We start from the raw sequence: 17,241 nt of genomic DNA on the forward strand, positions 1-17,241 counted from the left end.
TAGAAAATACAGCTCATGATAATTACCAGACAGGGTGATTTCTTAAAGGGTCACAGAGCCCAGGGAAAATCATATAATGTGGCAATACCCACCAGCATACTAACATGAATGAAGGGGAGAGGAATAGGCACTGAACTTGTAATTTAAAGGGAATAAGAATTCCCAAATGAGGAAACTCCCTTTCCCAATGCAAGTGAGCACCTTCTCTGCAATTTACAGTCTTACGGAGTTTCTTAGGTCCCTAGGCAATTATGTGATTTGCCCAGAGTCAAGCAGTCAGTATATGTCAGATGTAGGACTCAGTAAATACCTTTGTCAAAATTCATTGATGTTCATTGCTTATTGGAAATATTAATTTTCAAATTTCCAAATAGAAATTTACATTAGAGCAGTAGTCCCTGACAATTGATATTGGAAGTGGAGACATATAAGAATGGGGCCTAGAGTTGATAGCCTTAGAAAAACCTCACAGACTCTTAAAAGCACCTCTGGAGCACTGAGAAGAGATAAAGGAGTAGCCTTGCTCTGGGGACCCATTCAATCAGGGGAAATGGAGTTGGGCAATTAATTCCAAAACTGCACCCTCTAGCCAGTTCTCTAATACTTTAAAAACAATGTAAGCACTTTAAGGAGGAATGTACATGTCAAGTGCTGTAGTAGCTAGGGCACTCAGAGTTTGAAAGACAGTTAGATGTACTTCCCACACATTGACTGTGTGACCTTGAGCAAGACACTTCACTTTCCTGAATCTGACATGTCAAATGAGGTAAGTTAAACTGGATTTGCTCTAAGGATTTGTCTACCTTTAAATCTAGGATGCTATGAAGTCCAAGTGAGCACAAAACAAATTTCCACAAGTAACTACAGCCAATAACCCTAATGAACATTAGTACCTAAAATCACTTAGAGAGTTTTGCAAACTGCAGATCACAAATGAGAACTTGATGCTTGCTTCCATACAAAATAGGAGCAAATCTTAGATTGGCTAAAATAGGTAAAGCAAATGTATTTTAAGTAATACCACTTAACTAAAAATAGAAAAAAAATTTACTTGAACAAAAATCAAGCAGACTACTATTGAATATATTTTAATAACAGAATATTAAACATTTTAGAATCATATAATTATGTTTCTGCTTTGTGTATTTTCTTCTCTTCTTTTGTCCTGGATAGTTTATGATCTTTATTTTTAACATTGAATTTTTTTTCTCAATTGCATGTAAATGAGACATTTTTAACATTCATTTAAAAATTTTTTGAATTCCAAATTCTCTCCCTCCCTCCCTCTTCTCCCCACTCCTTGAGAAGGCAAATATTTGATATAGATTATCTGTTTGCTGACATGCAAAACATTCCCATATTAACCATGTTGCAAAAGAAAAATTATGCCCCCCCAAAGCCACCAGAAGAATAAAGTTAAAAATGTGTGCTTCAATTTGCATTCAGACTGTATCAATTCTTCTTCTGGTGCTGGATAACATCTTGCTTCATTAGTCCTTCAGACTTGTCTCATATCATTATACTGCTGAGTGTACATTTTCTTTTTTTCTTAAAGTTAATACTATTTATATTTTCATTCAAAATCTATAGCTTCACTGAGGATTTTTTGTACTTGATCTATATGATTTTCTTATTTCTGTTTTACAGAAGAGGAAAGTCACAATGTAACATAGAGGAAAAACTGACTGTAGTCAGAAGAAGTAAGTTCAAGTCCCAGGTCTGCCACTAACCAGTTATGTGAATGTGAGCAAATGACTTTACCTCTCCTCATCTGAGTTTCCTCATCTACACAATGGATGTAAAACCTACCCTGCTCACCCCACCCACATGGTGGTTGTGAAATCCTTCATGTATTTTGTAAACCACAAAGCACTACACACAAATGACAACTGTTTATGACACATTGATTAGGAAGGTTACTCCCAGTGTCGATACAAAAAAGGGTGGGGCTGGGGGAATTCGAATGCAGTGCTTGTATTTAGTGCTGAAAAGGCATGCTTCCCCACAAATGAAGGCTATAACAGGAAAGCAAATGCTGCATATGGCAATCCAACCTCATTAAGGCTTTAGTGGCAGTCCTTTATAGTATCATTAGCTAAAATAGGCTAAATTTTGATGGACAAAAACAGATATACATTTCTAAGAGTCAAATGGTTTTTAAAAATGATTTAAAATAGTTAAAATGGTTAAAATTGGCATTGCTAAATGCCAATAAATCTATTTAAGTGAAAAGGATCTAGGAAAACATCAGATCCCTGTTTAAAGGATATATTATAATGCTAAGAATGGTATCAATCGTCTGTGATAAAAAAAAAAAGAACAAATATGATAATGTTTCATCTTGATGGGATCATAGGGAAGGAAAATATAATGACTTTCTTGATATTTAAAATAACACGTTTTGAGTATTAGTCATACTTTCCTTTTCTTTACTCAGTTTTCTAATCCTTTGGGGGGGGGGTGTTTTTGTTTTTGCTGTTTATTATCTGTCCAGCCTTGAACCTTGCTAAGCCAATTTCCCTCCCAAGATCCAAGTTACCTCTTCAGGAAAACAAGAGGATTGAATTAAATTGTTTCTGAAGTTGACTTCCAGAATTGAATCCTATGTAGTATGTAAATAAATAGGGAATTAAGGTATTTGAATATGGTGTGATTCAAATAAGCAACATCTTAAAATGTTTTCTCTATGTTGGACACTGGAAATAGAAAAATTTTTTAAAAGAGAGAGAGAATGTCAGTCTCTGCTCTTAAGGAGCTTACATTCTGCTAAGGGTAGAGAACATATTCACAGGTAAGCATGGTACACAGTATAAAGAATGATGGGAGCAAAGGAGAAATCCAGTCAAAGTCCTTTGTTGGAGGAGAGAAAGAGCATAGCCCTGTCAAGATAATAATGAATCTGAATATTCATTGGCCAAAAGCACTTTCAATTTCATGTTAAATAAGGTATAGCCATTACAGACATGTATGACTTGAAATTATCTCTACAAAATACTTTTCTCAAACACCAGTCTTGGAAGCAACCCACTGACGGTAGGAAGTCATTCGAACGTAGACACCTGGCTTATTCTTTTTGCCGCAGTCATCTCCCCAGCTCACTATTCCAACAAGGAACCAGATGTTTCGAGAATTAGGGTAAACTAGTGGTCCACCAGAGTCACCCTAAACAAGAGAGTATATATGTATCATTACAACAATTTATTTTATAAACTTCCCATGAAATAAAGTCTCCTAAGGACCCCTGAACCAATCCAAGCTACCTGTACCACTTAGGACTTGTGATATTTGCTGGCAAAGCTAGACTCCTTCTCTGCTCCACACCTGATCTGTTGCTGACTAAAATGATCAGATCAGGCAACACAGAGATTGGTAGGGGAAGGTGAAGGGTAGAAATATGACTGAACACTATTTGTTAATCTCTCAGGTCAGTTCTTTGCTGAACAGAGACTGTTATTTAAAGATAAGAGAAATAATGATGGTATAGAGCTGTGGTGGCAAACCTATGGCATGTGTGCCAGAGGGGGCACTTAGAGCCCTCCCTGTGGGCATGCACTGTTGCCCTGGCACAGAGTTTGCCAGAGTTCATTACTAGATAGTCATAGGGATGTATGACTGGGCTGCTCTCCTCCCCCTTTCCTGAGGACATTTCTCACATCTCCTATACCTCTAAAAAGTTCATGATCACTGATGTAGGGGATAGAAGGCCAGCATTAGAATCAGAAAGAACTGGTTTCAGGTCCTGAGCACAGGCAAATAGATCACTTAATGCCTTGGTCTGCTGGAAATTTCTAATATTATGATTCTTGGAAATTTTACTGATGTGGCAGTGGGAGTTTTCACACCACCAATTTTCTATGTATATTAAATTACTGGTCCATTCCCCTCATACTCCACAAAAGTAGTAATGATAGTAGTAGTAATAGCAGTAGTAGTTATAGTTATAGTCATAGTATTAGTAACTAGCATTTATATAGCACTTTTAAGTTTTCTAAGATACTTTACAAATATTACTTCATCTGAACCTCTCAACAACCCTGAGAGGAATCTACTAATATTATCCCCATTTAATAGATTGCAGATTAAGGTTAAGAGATTAAGTGACTTTCTAAGGACATACATATGCTGAGACCACATTTGAACCTGTCTTCTTGATTCCAGGTCCTTCATTCCATATACCATAACATAGACTCCCTTCAGTAAATACAGTAAATATAAACACACACACATAATTTCATATAAATTTAAAGTATGTTTGTTAAATGATTTTTCATGAATATCTAAATGAAATTCTCCACAGAAAATGCCCTTGAACTCTTTCTCTTGTTGGTATAGACTCACCTGGCAGGCATCAATATGTCCTTCCATGTAACCTGCACATAACATTGTGTCAAGTATAGCGCCATCATAGGAATCTCTGCTATTGCAGATGCTTGTGTCAATAATTTTCACTGGTGCTTTTTGAAGTGATGGTGGATATGGACCTAAAGGAATTAAAAATTAACAAATAAGCTTCCTTAAAAAATGGCCATAATGGAGAATACAGAACTCTGTTATCTGGGCAAAAAAAAAAAAAACAGAAGAAACAAAACACAAAACTAACTCTATTTGATTATTTCTAATATTGGGATGGCTTAATTCTCTCAGGTCTCTGTCCTATTGGTAACCATTCAGGAACTTGAAGATATGGTGGAATGAATCCTAGACTGAGAGTGAATTAGCCCAGGTTTAGGTCCCAATTTAGTCAGCAATTAGTTCTGGAAGTCATTTTACCTCTCCAAGACACAAGTTTCCTCATCTATAAAATGAGAAAGCCAGAATAGATCATCTCTAAGGTCCTACTACACCTAACAATATAGTCTTTAGAATTTCAGATTCAGAAAGAGATTTATAGGAATGGAGTCTGAATTGTTTTGCTTTTATGAGATACACCACCATCATTGAGGGGAGGAGAGAAATGAACAATTCAGTTCAATTCGGGCAGATATTTATTGTATCAGGTCTTTTCAAGGCACTATGATAGGCTATGGATACAAAGAAAAAGTGATGTGGTCCCTTCAACCAAGTTGCTTAGAGAATACGAAAGTTGGAGGGAGAGAATGAGGGATCAATATAGGGGTGTGTTTGTGGGGGGGGGAAAGAGAGAGAGGGGGAATTAAAGAGAGAGAGAGAGAGAGAGAGAGAGAGAGAGAGAGAGAGAGAGAGAGAGAGAGAGAGGGAGGAGGAAAGGGAAAGGAAGGAGTAAGGAGGAGAGAAAGAAAGAGGGGAAAGGAAAGAGAGAGAGGGGAAGGAGATAGGAAGAGAGAGGAGGGAGAGAGAGAGTCAGAGAGAGAGAGAGAGTGTTGGGGTCAGATGGATTTTAATGGTGGGGGGATATCCTCAGGATGAAATAGTTAGCTTTAACTCTTAAGAATATGGGCTCTTATGGGATTAACCATTCTTTTATACAAACCTTGGGGGGGGGGGAGCATGTCTTTTGTGAAAATAATCCTTTCTCTTTTCTACTTTTCTTCCTGAGAAATTGTAAGGGCATAGCAAGTTAGAAAAGGTAGGATTTCTCTTCACATATGCAACAAGAACTATTTCTGGCTGCCTTTCTACAGGGTGAGTCTATATGACCCAAGAAAAGCATTTATTGACCCCTAAATTAGTTGCTTTCTGAAGGAAACCCCAATCATAGAGTGACACTAAACCTGGAGAATTTTAGAACCCTGTGGAAAGTAGCATCATCCAGAGAAAGAGGTAAAATTGTGTTGTTCCAGTCTATCTCTGAAAACCAATTATACTTTACTCCCCTACATTCTAGCCAAATAGGCTATTTTGCAGTTCCCTATGAATGTCATTCCATCACCTACTTCCAGGCCTTAGTAGAAGTTGGAGAAAGGAAGGGAAAGGCAAGGCAAGACACATTTAAGTTCCTACTATGTGTCAAACACTATGCTAAGCATTCACAAACATTATTTCATTTGATTCTTGTGACAATCCTGAATAGGAAGTACCATTACTGCCTCCATTTTGTATCTAAGAAGAAAGAGAGGAGGGAGGTAGGAGAGAGAGAGAGAGAGAGAGAGAGAGAGAGAGAGAGAGAGAATACTAATCTAATCATAATTGGAGGGGGGAATAGGGAGTGAAATCTAACTAGACCTAAGCCTGCATTGGGGATTCCAGACCAGTGATGCCAAATTTCAGATTGCTGAACTGGACCACTGGATCCCTTAGGGATTATCTTGTCTGAGTCAGTCAGTCATCTGGAGATGCTCTGGGATTGTCCTGACCCAGGGATGAAAGCATAGTAGAAGACAGGGTTTTTCACATGACATTGACCCTTGAGGTTTTCCCTGTTAGCTCATCCATACCATGAGAAGAGGAGCTATGTGCTTTTTATCTTTGTATCTTTAACACCTTAGATGGTGCCTTGGTGATACTAAAAATGGTAAGTGTTAAATTCAATAGAATTCTATTCCACATATTAAAACATAAAATAATTTTTGACAAATATACCATTCTTAGACAGTGCTCCCCATCCTGTCACAACAACATCAGACCCTGGTGGAAAGTTCTGGGTAGGTTCTGGAAGACAAACTCGGTGTACGTTGTTTGTAAAAGAGACTGCCTTATCGAGGAGCACAACAGCTATGTCATCATGGTGGGCACGGGGATTGTAGTTTTCATGAATAATAAAGGCTTTTATTTTATTCTTCATGTAAGGAGGATTTACCACAGTTCCAAAGCTGACCGTCCATTCTGATATATTTTTGTGCCTAAAAAAAAAATGGTGTTTTTGGTTCATGGGATGCAAATGTGTTAACAATTTTTTTTTGGTGGACTACATCATTATGCTGATTTTGGATAGAACCCAACCACCAGAGATTTCCAAACACTTTGCCTCCCAGACATCTCAATGGGAGAGAAGACCAAAAGTAAAGTGCATTGCAAACAAAGTGCTATGTCAATGCTACCTGTCTTCACGAACCTCACTGTAAATTAGACTCAAGAACTAATAAAGATTATAATATCTTGGGTCTTGAAGAGGCCTTAAAATCCATCAATGACCCCCTTTATTGTATAGATGAAAGAACAGAGACCCAAAGACTTCTCTTAGATCACATAATAAAATAGGGTTAGAATCCATTATGTCCTTACTGGTGGCCCAAATGACCTAGTATTACAGCTCCTCTAGGTTAACTATACTGCCAGTTTTTGGTAAGGATACATCTATTATTACCACAAAGGAGTTTTATTGAACTTTTCCTACATGTTTTGTGGTTACAAATTAACAAACCAAAATATCTCCATTGCTCTATACTTTTGTATAGTTATGTGTACATATTTATATTAAATATTATATATTATTTACATAGATCTTTGTATAGATATGTGAATATTGTTAGTCCCCAGTTGTCTATCTTCACACATTTTTTAGTCTTAGGGATCACCAGAGTTGGAGTGGAGGTAGGAAGGGAGGCTATAAGCATTTATGTAGTGCTTTATATGTACCAGACACTATGCATGGTGCTTTACAAATTCTATCTCACTTGATCCTCACAACACTGTGAGGTAGGGGCTATTTTCCACATTTTAAAACTGAAGAAACTGAGACAGACAGAGGGTCAAGTGACTTGTCCACAGTCATATAGTAAACTAGTGTCTGTAGCCATTCTTAGCTTTAGGAGGCATTGAGTTTCTCCACATCCAGAATCCTCAAACTATCACACTTACTCTCTAAAGCAATGAGCTGCAGTCACTAGCCATCTGTTGCTGATCAGAGACGCCCCACAATAATGTCGGTTCTTGAGCTTCAGGCTAGCTTGCCATGGCCATTCTCCTTCCTGAGCAGCAGATCCTCCTTTAATTCTGTCATATGCAGAGGATACCTTTGCCCTCCTCCCACAGCCTGTCCGAAAGAAATAATCAGTTGGTTTCCTTAAGAGCAGGAATATTTGAGTGTCTTTCATTGTGTTGCTGAGCCACATCTGAAATGATTTATGTTCTTTTATGATATTTTAGGAAAGGGATACTCTCTTTTCAACAACCACTAGGAACTCGTATATCCCATTCTTTATCATTCCAAAAACGATTATTTATTTTTGATGTTATTTTCATTGTAAAATTTCTCAACTTACAGTTGTTGATTGTCTTTTCAGCATCAACTTTACTGGTTTCTGAAATAAAACAAATGTAGGAGAAATTTAGCACAGAGGATGTAAGTATGCTGACTTCAGTTTCTCTAAGTCAGGATGTCCATGACATGAGGTATCCAATCACTTAGATGCCACAGAATTCCAAGGCACCTTAGAAGAGGCCTTCAGGTCAGGAGAATAAGCATTCTATGAGATAACCAGGCTTTGGGTTTTTATAATTGGTCCACAAATACATACTCTTTATGTTTTGTGCCTTTGCATACATAGACTGTCCCCAGTGATTGGATGACCCTTCCTCCTTATCTCCATCTCTTAGAATCCCGAGCTTTCTTCAAGGCTCTTCTCACCAGAAACCTTTCCTGATCCCGGGAGATATTAGTGGACTTTTTCTCTTCAAACTTTTTTTAAATCTCTGTAAATGATGCATCCCCAAGCAGAATATAAACCTTTTGACAACAGGGTAAATGTTCTTTCTTTGCATTGAATTTACATGGCAGGTGCTAAACAATGCTTGATGAATTGAATTTGGTCAGACTGAGCCCAGCACTGTCCTGCAAGGTAAATGTGCAGTGTAGGGATAGCCAGAGTTCAAGTTCTTATTTAGATTTATTATGTAAATTATCCAAAAATGGAACTGTGTTTCTAGGTTCCCATCATAGCCACCATCACCATCACTACCACCACCATCACTACCACTACTACCACTACTACTACTACTACTACTGCCACTACCACTACCACCACTACCACCACTACCACCACCACTACTCTACTGCTACTACTACTACTGCCACTCCCATGCCACTGCCACTGTCTCTACTACTACCACTACTACTACTCTAATAATAATAACTGTAAAGGCTAATATTTGTATGATGCTTTAAAGTTTACAAAACACTGTAAATAAACTTTTTTGATCCTCTCAACAGCCCTATTAGGTAAGTGCTATTATTATCCACATTTTATAGATGAGGAAACTGAAGCTGAAGGAAATTAAGTGACTTGCCCAAAGTTAAATTCAGTGATTTTCCCAGACCTAATGAATGTCTGATGTATGATTTGAATTTATCTTCCTGACTCTAAGTCTAGTGCTCTAGCAATCTAGGTGGTCCTATACCACCTAACTATCCAAGTGAACAGTGACAATGCATTCCTGATACTTCCTGCAATTTCTGCCAAATTACAGAAAGAAGTAAAAAGATGACCTTCTGTCTGTTCTAAATTTACTGAGAATGCAGTGTATATAGACATATTAGTCAAGTGTAAAAACTGCATTTGGCTGTGAACATCTTCCAAGTAAGAAAAGGAGGTATGTAGATATAGATATATAGATACACACATATACACATAGACACATACATGTATATATACATACATATACATGTGAATATTTATATATATGGAGAGAGTATATATAGAGAAATGACCCCACATTAGTGATAATTCATTCATTTGTTTATCTAGTAAATATCTATTGGCATCTGCAATGTATAAACAATGTTCTACAAGGTAACATGGGAGATATGAGGTATAATCTCACATAGTAGTAGAGCCAATATCACCTTCAGAGGAATTTCATGAAGTGGAGAAGGGACAGAGTAGAGAAGAGTGATTTGGTTCCTGTGGAAGGTTTTACTAATTTATATCCTAACTTTGGTTGTACAATCACAAAGCAATGACTTTATTTTTATTGCCAAGCTAAGGGCTGGAATAATGGTGACTAGATTCTCAAGTATATATGAAACACAGATAGAATGGCAGTTATATGAATGAATGACAGAAAGGACACTTGCCTGTAATTGTAAGGGAGGAAGGATCTGAAGTTAAGGAGTCAGAGTTATTCTGCAGCATTCGACGTAAGATACTTTCAATATTTCTTTTCAAATCAGTCTTCTTTCCCCGGGAAGATTTAAACATGAGCCAAATGTCTACCATCACACCATCAGAGCTTGGGCTGGAAATAGTACAAATTGTTCAATATGCTGGTAAGGATAGTTTTTCCCCTGCATGGTCCACTTGTCTGAGTTGTTTAGATAACTTTTCCAGATATAGGCAATTTTAGCTCAAAATAAGACAAAATTCTAACAATTTCCACTATCTAAAAATGGAATAAGATGTCTCAAGAGGAAGCATAATGAATTTCCCATCACTGAAGATGTTTTTAAACTGAGTCTGCATGACTGATTGTCATAGATATCTTTAGAATTACAAAAAAGATGTGAGATTAGGGTATGGATTGAACCAAATGACCTCCAAGATTCCTTCAAATGCCAAGATTATTTAACTAGGTGATCCAATCACTCTTATCTTAGCTATGGGGCATTTATACAAAGATATTTTGGATATTTGTGCATCTATCCATTAGTCAACAGCAATAATAATAATAATAATAATAATAATAAAGCAAAACAAAACATACCTAGACTTATTAACATGCTCAGGTTAATGTAGGAACAAACTGAGATCATCTGTTCATCTATTCATTCAACAAAGATTTATTGAACACTTAAGTACATCATTGGGCTAGGTGTCATGGAGGACACGGAGTTAAATAAGAAATGCCTGCCTTCAGTCTAGGAGGAGAGAGCAAACATGTATGCAAATAACTATTATGGAAGGGAGAATGTGACAAATTAGTATTCATCTGTACATCCCCCACAAAGACTTGCAGGTAGTAAGAATTTAGCAGACTTGATGGATGAATGAGATGTATGAGGAAAGCTCTTTGAGATTTCAAGAGGGAAAGTTCACTTTAAGCAAAGGGGTTACAAATTAGCAAATGGTGTTGCAAATTATCATGGAAACAGTGCTATTGATTTGTAGGGGCAGAAAGACAGCCTCTACTACCAATAAATGTAAGGAGGCTATTAGTCTCTCTTGCATTCTGAGGCTGCTTGCATGTAATAGATAAAAACCAGGGAAGACTGGATCTTCTGATTCAGTGTTTGTTTAAATCTGGTCCATTTTACTACAGTCACAAAGCTGACTTGTGAAAGAAAAAAGAGCAAGAGAGTTAAGTAAGACTGTGATGAGTATGGTGATATTCTGTGCCTGTCTTAGAGGACACTTAGCCTCTTGTTTTATCAGTCAAGAGTCATACCTGAAGAAACTTGGGCTACTATAGAATTGAACATTATCCTAAAGTATGCCAAGGATTGGTATTAACTCACACCTGCCCTTAATAATTTTCACCCTGACAACATCCCCCCCCCCCCATAGATAACTGAAAGGCATTTATGGACTGAAGTTTGAGAGAGAAAAAAAAATGAATCCTAGTGCTTTGCAGTGATTGAAAGAGCTTTTCAAAGGCAACTAAGAAATTCCAGTCTAGCCTGGATCTAGATACTCATCCCATTACTCTCCTGGATCAAAGCCTTCCTCATACTAAAAGAAACCTGTTACGTCTATGCCTGCCAGAACATTAATCATGGGTACAAAATCCTGATGGAATTATAGGCTCAGGGATTCAAATATGCAGGGAAGAATGCAAGGGGTGGGGGGTGACATAGGGTCACAGCATAACCTGATAGCATACAGAATCTAAATCCTGTAGAAATTAGGCTGGATGGGGGCAAAAATTGATAACTCTGGGTGCCCAGCACTCAGCACAATTCTTTGCACATAGTAGGCTTTTGAAGGATATTCGTGTGATTGAACAGGCTTTGCTGACAATCACTTGGAACTCTGTAGAAGAAGGAGGCTAAATAGCTTTTTGTTTTATTGGAATAGGGAGAATCAACAGGTGCTCACCAAGATTTATTAAGCTTTTACTATAGGCCAGACACTGTCCTATTTGAATAGAACTAGACCTATGATTTCACTAATATGAGTCCTAAGTGAATCTAAGAATTCCTGGATATGAAAAATCCCTCCTCTAAGAGTTCTTATTCTAGAGTCTAAATGTGTTACAAAAAAAAAATACATACAAATACAGATAGATATATAACTTTATTTCAATATAATTAACTTCTTTGTAATTCCATGTATTTTGTTTATTAATTTCATTTTAAAACATTCTAAAAAATAATCTTTGGGTTTCACCAGACAGTCCAAGTTGTTCATAAGACAAGAAAAACAAAACAAAACAAAATTTAAAAAAAACATCATCTGTCATGTACCAGGCACTGTGCTAAACATATTTACAAATGTTACCTTGTCTGACCCTCACAATAATCAATTATTATCCTCTCTTTACAGTTGAAGAAATTGAGGCAATCAGAAGTTAAAGAGACTTGCCCAAGTTTATGCAGTCAGTATGTGTCAGAGGTAGGAAATGAAACCAAGTCTTTCTGGCAGTCAGGCCAGACCAGCACTTGTTTATTCCTTTCTAACAAAAAATACACAGTATTTTGAAAATGTAGATATTCTCCCCTTCTATTCTATAACAATCCTCATGACTGGAAATTATAGTCTCCAAAAGGTGCTAAATTAGAACTCTCATATATTCAAAGGAGAAAAGGATCATGAATAATTAAAAGTCAATTGATATCAAATAATTTAACAGCTGGGATTTATGGCATTTTAAGGTTTCCAAAGTCCTTTACAAATATTTCATTTAATCCTCAAAAAACCTTGTAAGGATCAGTACTATCATTATCCTCATTTCACCTATAAGGAAACTGTGGTCAAGAAGTTAAATGACTTTCCTAGGTACATACAGCTGGTGTCTGAGGGAGAATGTAAACCCAGATGTTCTGATTCCAAGTCCAGTTAGCCTCTAGCATGCTAGTTTCCTCCACATTGTTGTGTATAGGGTGTGCAGGGAAAACTAGCGCCTCTGGTATGAGGGCTTGCTGAGCCCTTTTCAGAGCTGCTCATGCACCTTTGGTATCTACCTGTCACCCAACTCCTATTTGTGCCTCCAAGAAGCTATAGCATGCACTGTGGTCAAATCTCAGTAAAGCCATCTCAGCACCTGAGCTAGACCAGATCTCCCACCCATTACTGACTTAGGGGGATATCTCCCCCAAATATATGAAGACTTCCCTCTGGCAGAATGGGCAGATGAAAACAATTTGTTCTGTGTAGCATCTATAGCTTGATGAGATATCGAAGAGGCTAAGGCCATTCCCACTATATTGGTCTTCTTTGAAATGAACAAGATAGTATCCAAATAAAAGATCAGAAAATAATCAATTATGTTGTGGGCACCTATTTAATAATATGTATTTCTGATATGTCATTGACAGCTGAACAATGGAACATTAAACCATTCGCACCTCATAAGAAGGCTATTCTTATTTGGGGTGGGGTGATTACCCTGGACATTAGACAGTCGCTTAAGTTAATACTAGATGTTAGCCAATTTTTGAACACTATCACATTTAGATAATTTTCTTTTCCAACAGAACGAGCCTTCAATACAAGGTCTTGTAGTTAATAATTAACTTAAAAGTTAATCACTTTTTAGGCTCTTTGTTCCTGAATAAAACTTGACTTACATTAGCTTGATAACTTGAGAGTTGGCATATTGATTGTGGATGTTGGACTTTTGAAAGGCATCAAGCATCTATTAATAGGAAAAAATGAGTTAAAGAGTCAACTGCAGTATTATATTCATATTTCATGAGAAGTTATAACAAAGTGTACACAGACAAGCCCTGATTTACCCGATTCTCAATCATCTTGCTCAGAGCTGTATTTTCTTCTGAAGTCTCTTTTCCATAATTGCTGTTGAATGAATCACCTTTAATTTTAAAATTCCCTTGATAGTAGTAGGTCTTCTTTTCTATGAGAAAAAGAAATGATAATGGAACTACCTAACTGGAAGAGATTCCCAAGTTCACATCCCTCCAAGAAAAAAACCAAGATATTCAACACATAATCGATTTAGTAGATGGTCCATGTTCTAGAAACCTCTTCTTCCTGGAATAGTCACAGTGGAAGTCCTCTCAGCCCCTGTGGCCTCTCCCTCAGATTGTATGGTTCTTACTAGAATTTTCATTTAAGGAAGGTATCTAGAACAACACTGCCTTCCTTCCTCTCCAGGCTGCTCATGAGACTCTCTCTCTTTTTGACTTCCTGTCATGTAATGTTTTCCACCATGAAAATATCAGCTCTTTGTGGGTGGGGATTGTCTTTCTTTCTGTTTATATTTGTATTCCCAGTACTTAGCACACTGCTTGGCAAGTTGTAAGCACTTCATAAATGCATATTGACTCACTAAATATTGGAGATAAACAAATAAACACAGTTGACTCATCTCCTGACAGAAGTGTTTATACCAAATGGGAATTATGGAATATTTTCCTTGGATTCAAAGTATAGTAGAGCAAGAAATCTAACAAGGGTAAATTGGGTAAAGATTAAAGGGTGCAGATGTTCGTTTTTTTAAAACACTACATTTATATAACACTTCAAGACTTTCAAAGTGGTTAGTTTGTTTTTGTTGTTGTTGTTGTTGTTGTTGTTTTATCCCTTACCTTCTGTCTTAGAATCAATATTATGTATTGGTTCTAAGGCAGAAGAACAGTAAGGGGTAGGTAATGGGGGTTAAGTGACTTGCCCAGGGTCACGCAGCTAAGAAATATCTGAGATCAGATCTGAACCTAGGACTTTCTGTATCTAGGACTGGTTCTCAATCCACTGAGCCACCCAGTTGGCCCCTTTCAAACCATTTTATATATGTTAGTCCACCTGATCCTCACAAGATGTTATTGTCATTTATTTTTTACAGAAATGAGACACACCTTAGGTCAGATTTTCTACTAGAAACAAGCAACTAATATTGAATATCTGCTGTGCAACTAGTATTATTTTAATGACAATGGAAATGTGTTTCCTAGTGGGCAAAATACCCGCTTTAGACTAAGAAAAACCTGGGTTCTAAAACCACCTCATTTAATTATTTGTATAGCTTCAAACAATTCACTTAACCTCCAAATCTCAATTTTCTCATTTGTAAATTGAAATTAAAAATATCTGTAATAATTATCTTATAAGATAACTGAGAATCACCAATGGTATGATGAAAGAAAAACACTATAGAAATTTTAAAGCATTGCATAAATTTCATTTATTATTATTATTATTACTTTAAAATACTGATGGAATATATGAGTTGTTAGACCTAGTTCTTGTCCTTAAGGAGTCTAGTTCTGGAGATAAGGATAACATAAGTAAAAACAACTAGAGGGCAATTCAAAATACAACTAAAGACAAAATGTAGGTTTGGACTATAAGTAATTTAAAATTTGAGAGAAGGAAGAACTATCACAGTAATTATTGCAACAATGATCTTAAAATGGGATTTTGTAATGGTCTTAAGAATGTGCATCACAATAAACAATAGGTTATAAAAAAACTATCACAGGGTGAACATGGAATGTTGGAAAGGAGGAGTTTGAAGAGTTAAGTAGTCAGGATAGACTATAAATAAGTCAACAAACATTTATAAAGGGCCCACTATGTATAAAAACACTGCTTTAGGTAATAGAGATACAAAATATGGTCAGTCAAAGGCACTATACTAAGCACCTACAAAAAGAAAGAAAGGGGACAAACTCATGGGGAGACAAACATCTCTAAAGGGCCTACTATGTGTGAGGCATTGTATTAAGTACTAGGAAAAAAGAGAAAAATGAAGTACTTTGCTCTCAAAAAGGATGTAGGATCATAGTCTTAAAGAATGAAAGTAATCTTAGAGGTAATTTAGTATAATCATTTAATTTTATGAATGTGGAATCTGAGACCCAAAGAAATTGAATAACTAATAAATAAAAGAGGCAGGACCTTATGTTCTGATCCCAAAGCTAAGATCTAGCATGGGGAATGAACAAAATTACAGGATTGTCATGGAATCATAAAGAAATAGATTGACGTATCCCTTCAACAAGTAATGGCATTTAATTTGATCCTGAGAATCAAATTTCATTGATTTGATCAATCATAATTGGAGAATGGAAGTTTTCTAATTTTTTATCAGAAGATGGTGAATAAGAAAAAGATTTTTGGTGAGAAGAGCAGGGAGAGAAGTGAATTATGAAAGCTCTGCCTGAAATAGAGGGCCAGGTGGGGCAGTCAACAATGAGAACAGTCCCTAGTGTAGAAGTTCCAAAGATAAAGGCGCTAATGAGGAAAGAATACTTGTACCAGAGTTGAAGATCCCCCCAAAGCAACTGAAAACAGCATTTTTCCTGAAATGCTACTAATAAGAATGGAAAAAAAGTCAAATCTCATTTCTAGCAGGAAGAATGTTTCAATATCCAATATAATGTGTTTCTGTCATGACCAAGTGCTTGCTGACTATATATTCAAAATATACAGGTACCTTCTGTTAGAAGAAAAGTTAAGAGACTTAAGGAATATTTCTCTATTCTCCAGATTATCAAGGAAAAATCAGTTATTTTTTTAAAATAAATGGAAGAAGGAAGCAGCTCAGTGGCTCAGTAGATTGACAGCCAGCTCTAATGAAGGAGGTCCCTGGATTCTACTCTGGCCTCAGATACTTCCTAGCTGTGTGACCCTGGACAAGTCCCTTAACCACCATTGCTAAACCCTTACTGCTCTTTTTGCAATATTGATTCTAAGACAGAACAAAGAGGTTTAAAAAATAAGTGAATGAAATGCGTGAAAGATGCCAACAGGAAATTAAAATATTTTTTCATCTATGGAGGAATGGCCAAACAAATTGTCATATGTGAATTATAATGGAATAGAGAATATGCATTAAGAAAAGATAAATGTGAAAAAAGCAGAGAAGCATTTAAAGACACATGATACTGATCTAAACAAAATTGGGAAAACAATGTATAAATAAATGGAATAATAACAGCAAAACCTTAAATTGAATGATGTGTAATTATGATGACAAAGTTTCAAAGAGATGAGAAAATAAATCTTCCTTCTTTGAAGAGGTATAGAGCATTGCATGGATGATAGGGAATTAATCAATAGATTGATGAGTTTTGCTTATTGTTTTTCTTTTCTATTACAAATCTCTGAAAAGGGAAGAAGGGGGGAGATTTTTATTGGAAAAAAGGTGATATGAAATCAAAAGACACCAAAATTAATTAAAAACTGACTTCAATGTGAAAAAAGAAGAAAGAATTAAGAGACAGGGGAGGATTCAGAACTATGTTAGTAGGTTAAAGTAGGATGAAAA

The 17,241-nt window shown here is 36.5% G+C and overlaps 1 protein-coding gene across 1 annotated transcript in view; it reads right to left on the reverse strand.

The window, feature by feature from the left end:
- Positions 1–2,270: 2,270 nt before the first annotated feature.
- LOC100032698 (transmembrane protease serine 11B-like protein) overlaps positions 2,271–17,241 on the reverse strand; it is a 70,694-nt gene continuing 55,723 nt past the window's right edge. The window contains exons 4-11 of the mRNA XM_056803803.1: positions 13,748–13,866; positions 13,580–13,647; positions 9,932–10,092; positions 8,121–8,159; positions 7,717–7,891; positions 6,499–6,758; positions 4,339–4,481; positions 2,271–3,162 (exon numbers count right to left, since the gene is read on the reverse strand). Of these exons, the coding sequence (XP_056659781.1) occupies positions 3,001–3,162; positions 4,339–4,481; positions 6,499–6,758; positions 7,717–7,891; positions 8,121–8,159; positions 9,932–10,092; positions 13,580–13,647; positions 13,748–13,866 (1,127 nt within the window). The 3' untranslated portion in view covers positions 2,271–3,000. The remainder of the gene's footprint in view (positions 3,163–4,338; positions 4,482–6,498; positions 6,759–7,716; positions 7,892–8,120; positions 8,160–9,931; positions 10,093–13,579; positions 13,648–13,747; positions 13,867–17,241) is intronic.

This window comes from Monodelphis domestica, chromosome 6 (genome assembly GCF_027887165.1).
Source record: "Monodelphis domestica isolate mMonDom1 chromosome 6, mMonDom1.pri, whole genome shotgun sequence".
Taxonomy (NCBI): Eukaryota; Metazoa; Chordata; class Mammalia; order Didelphimorphia; family Didelphidae; genus Monodelphis; species Monodelphis domestica.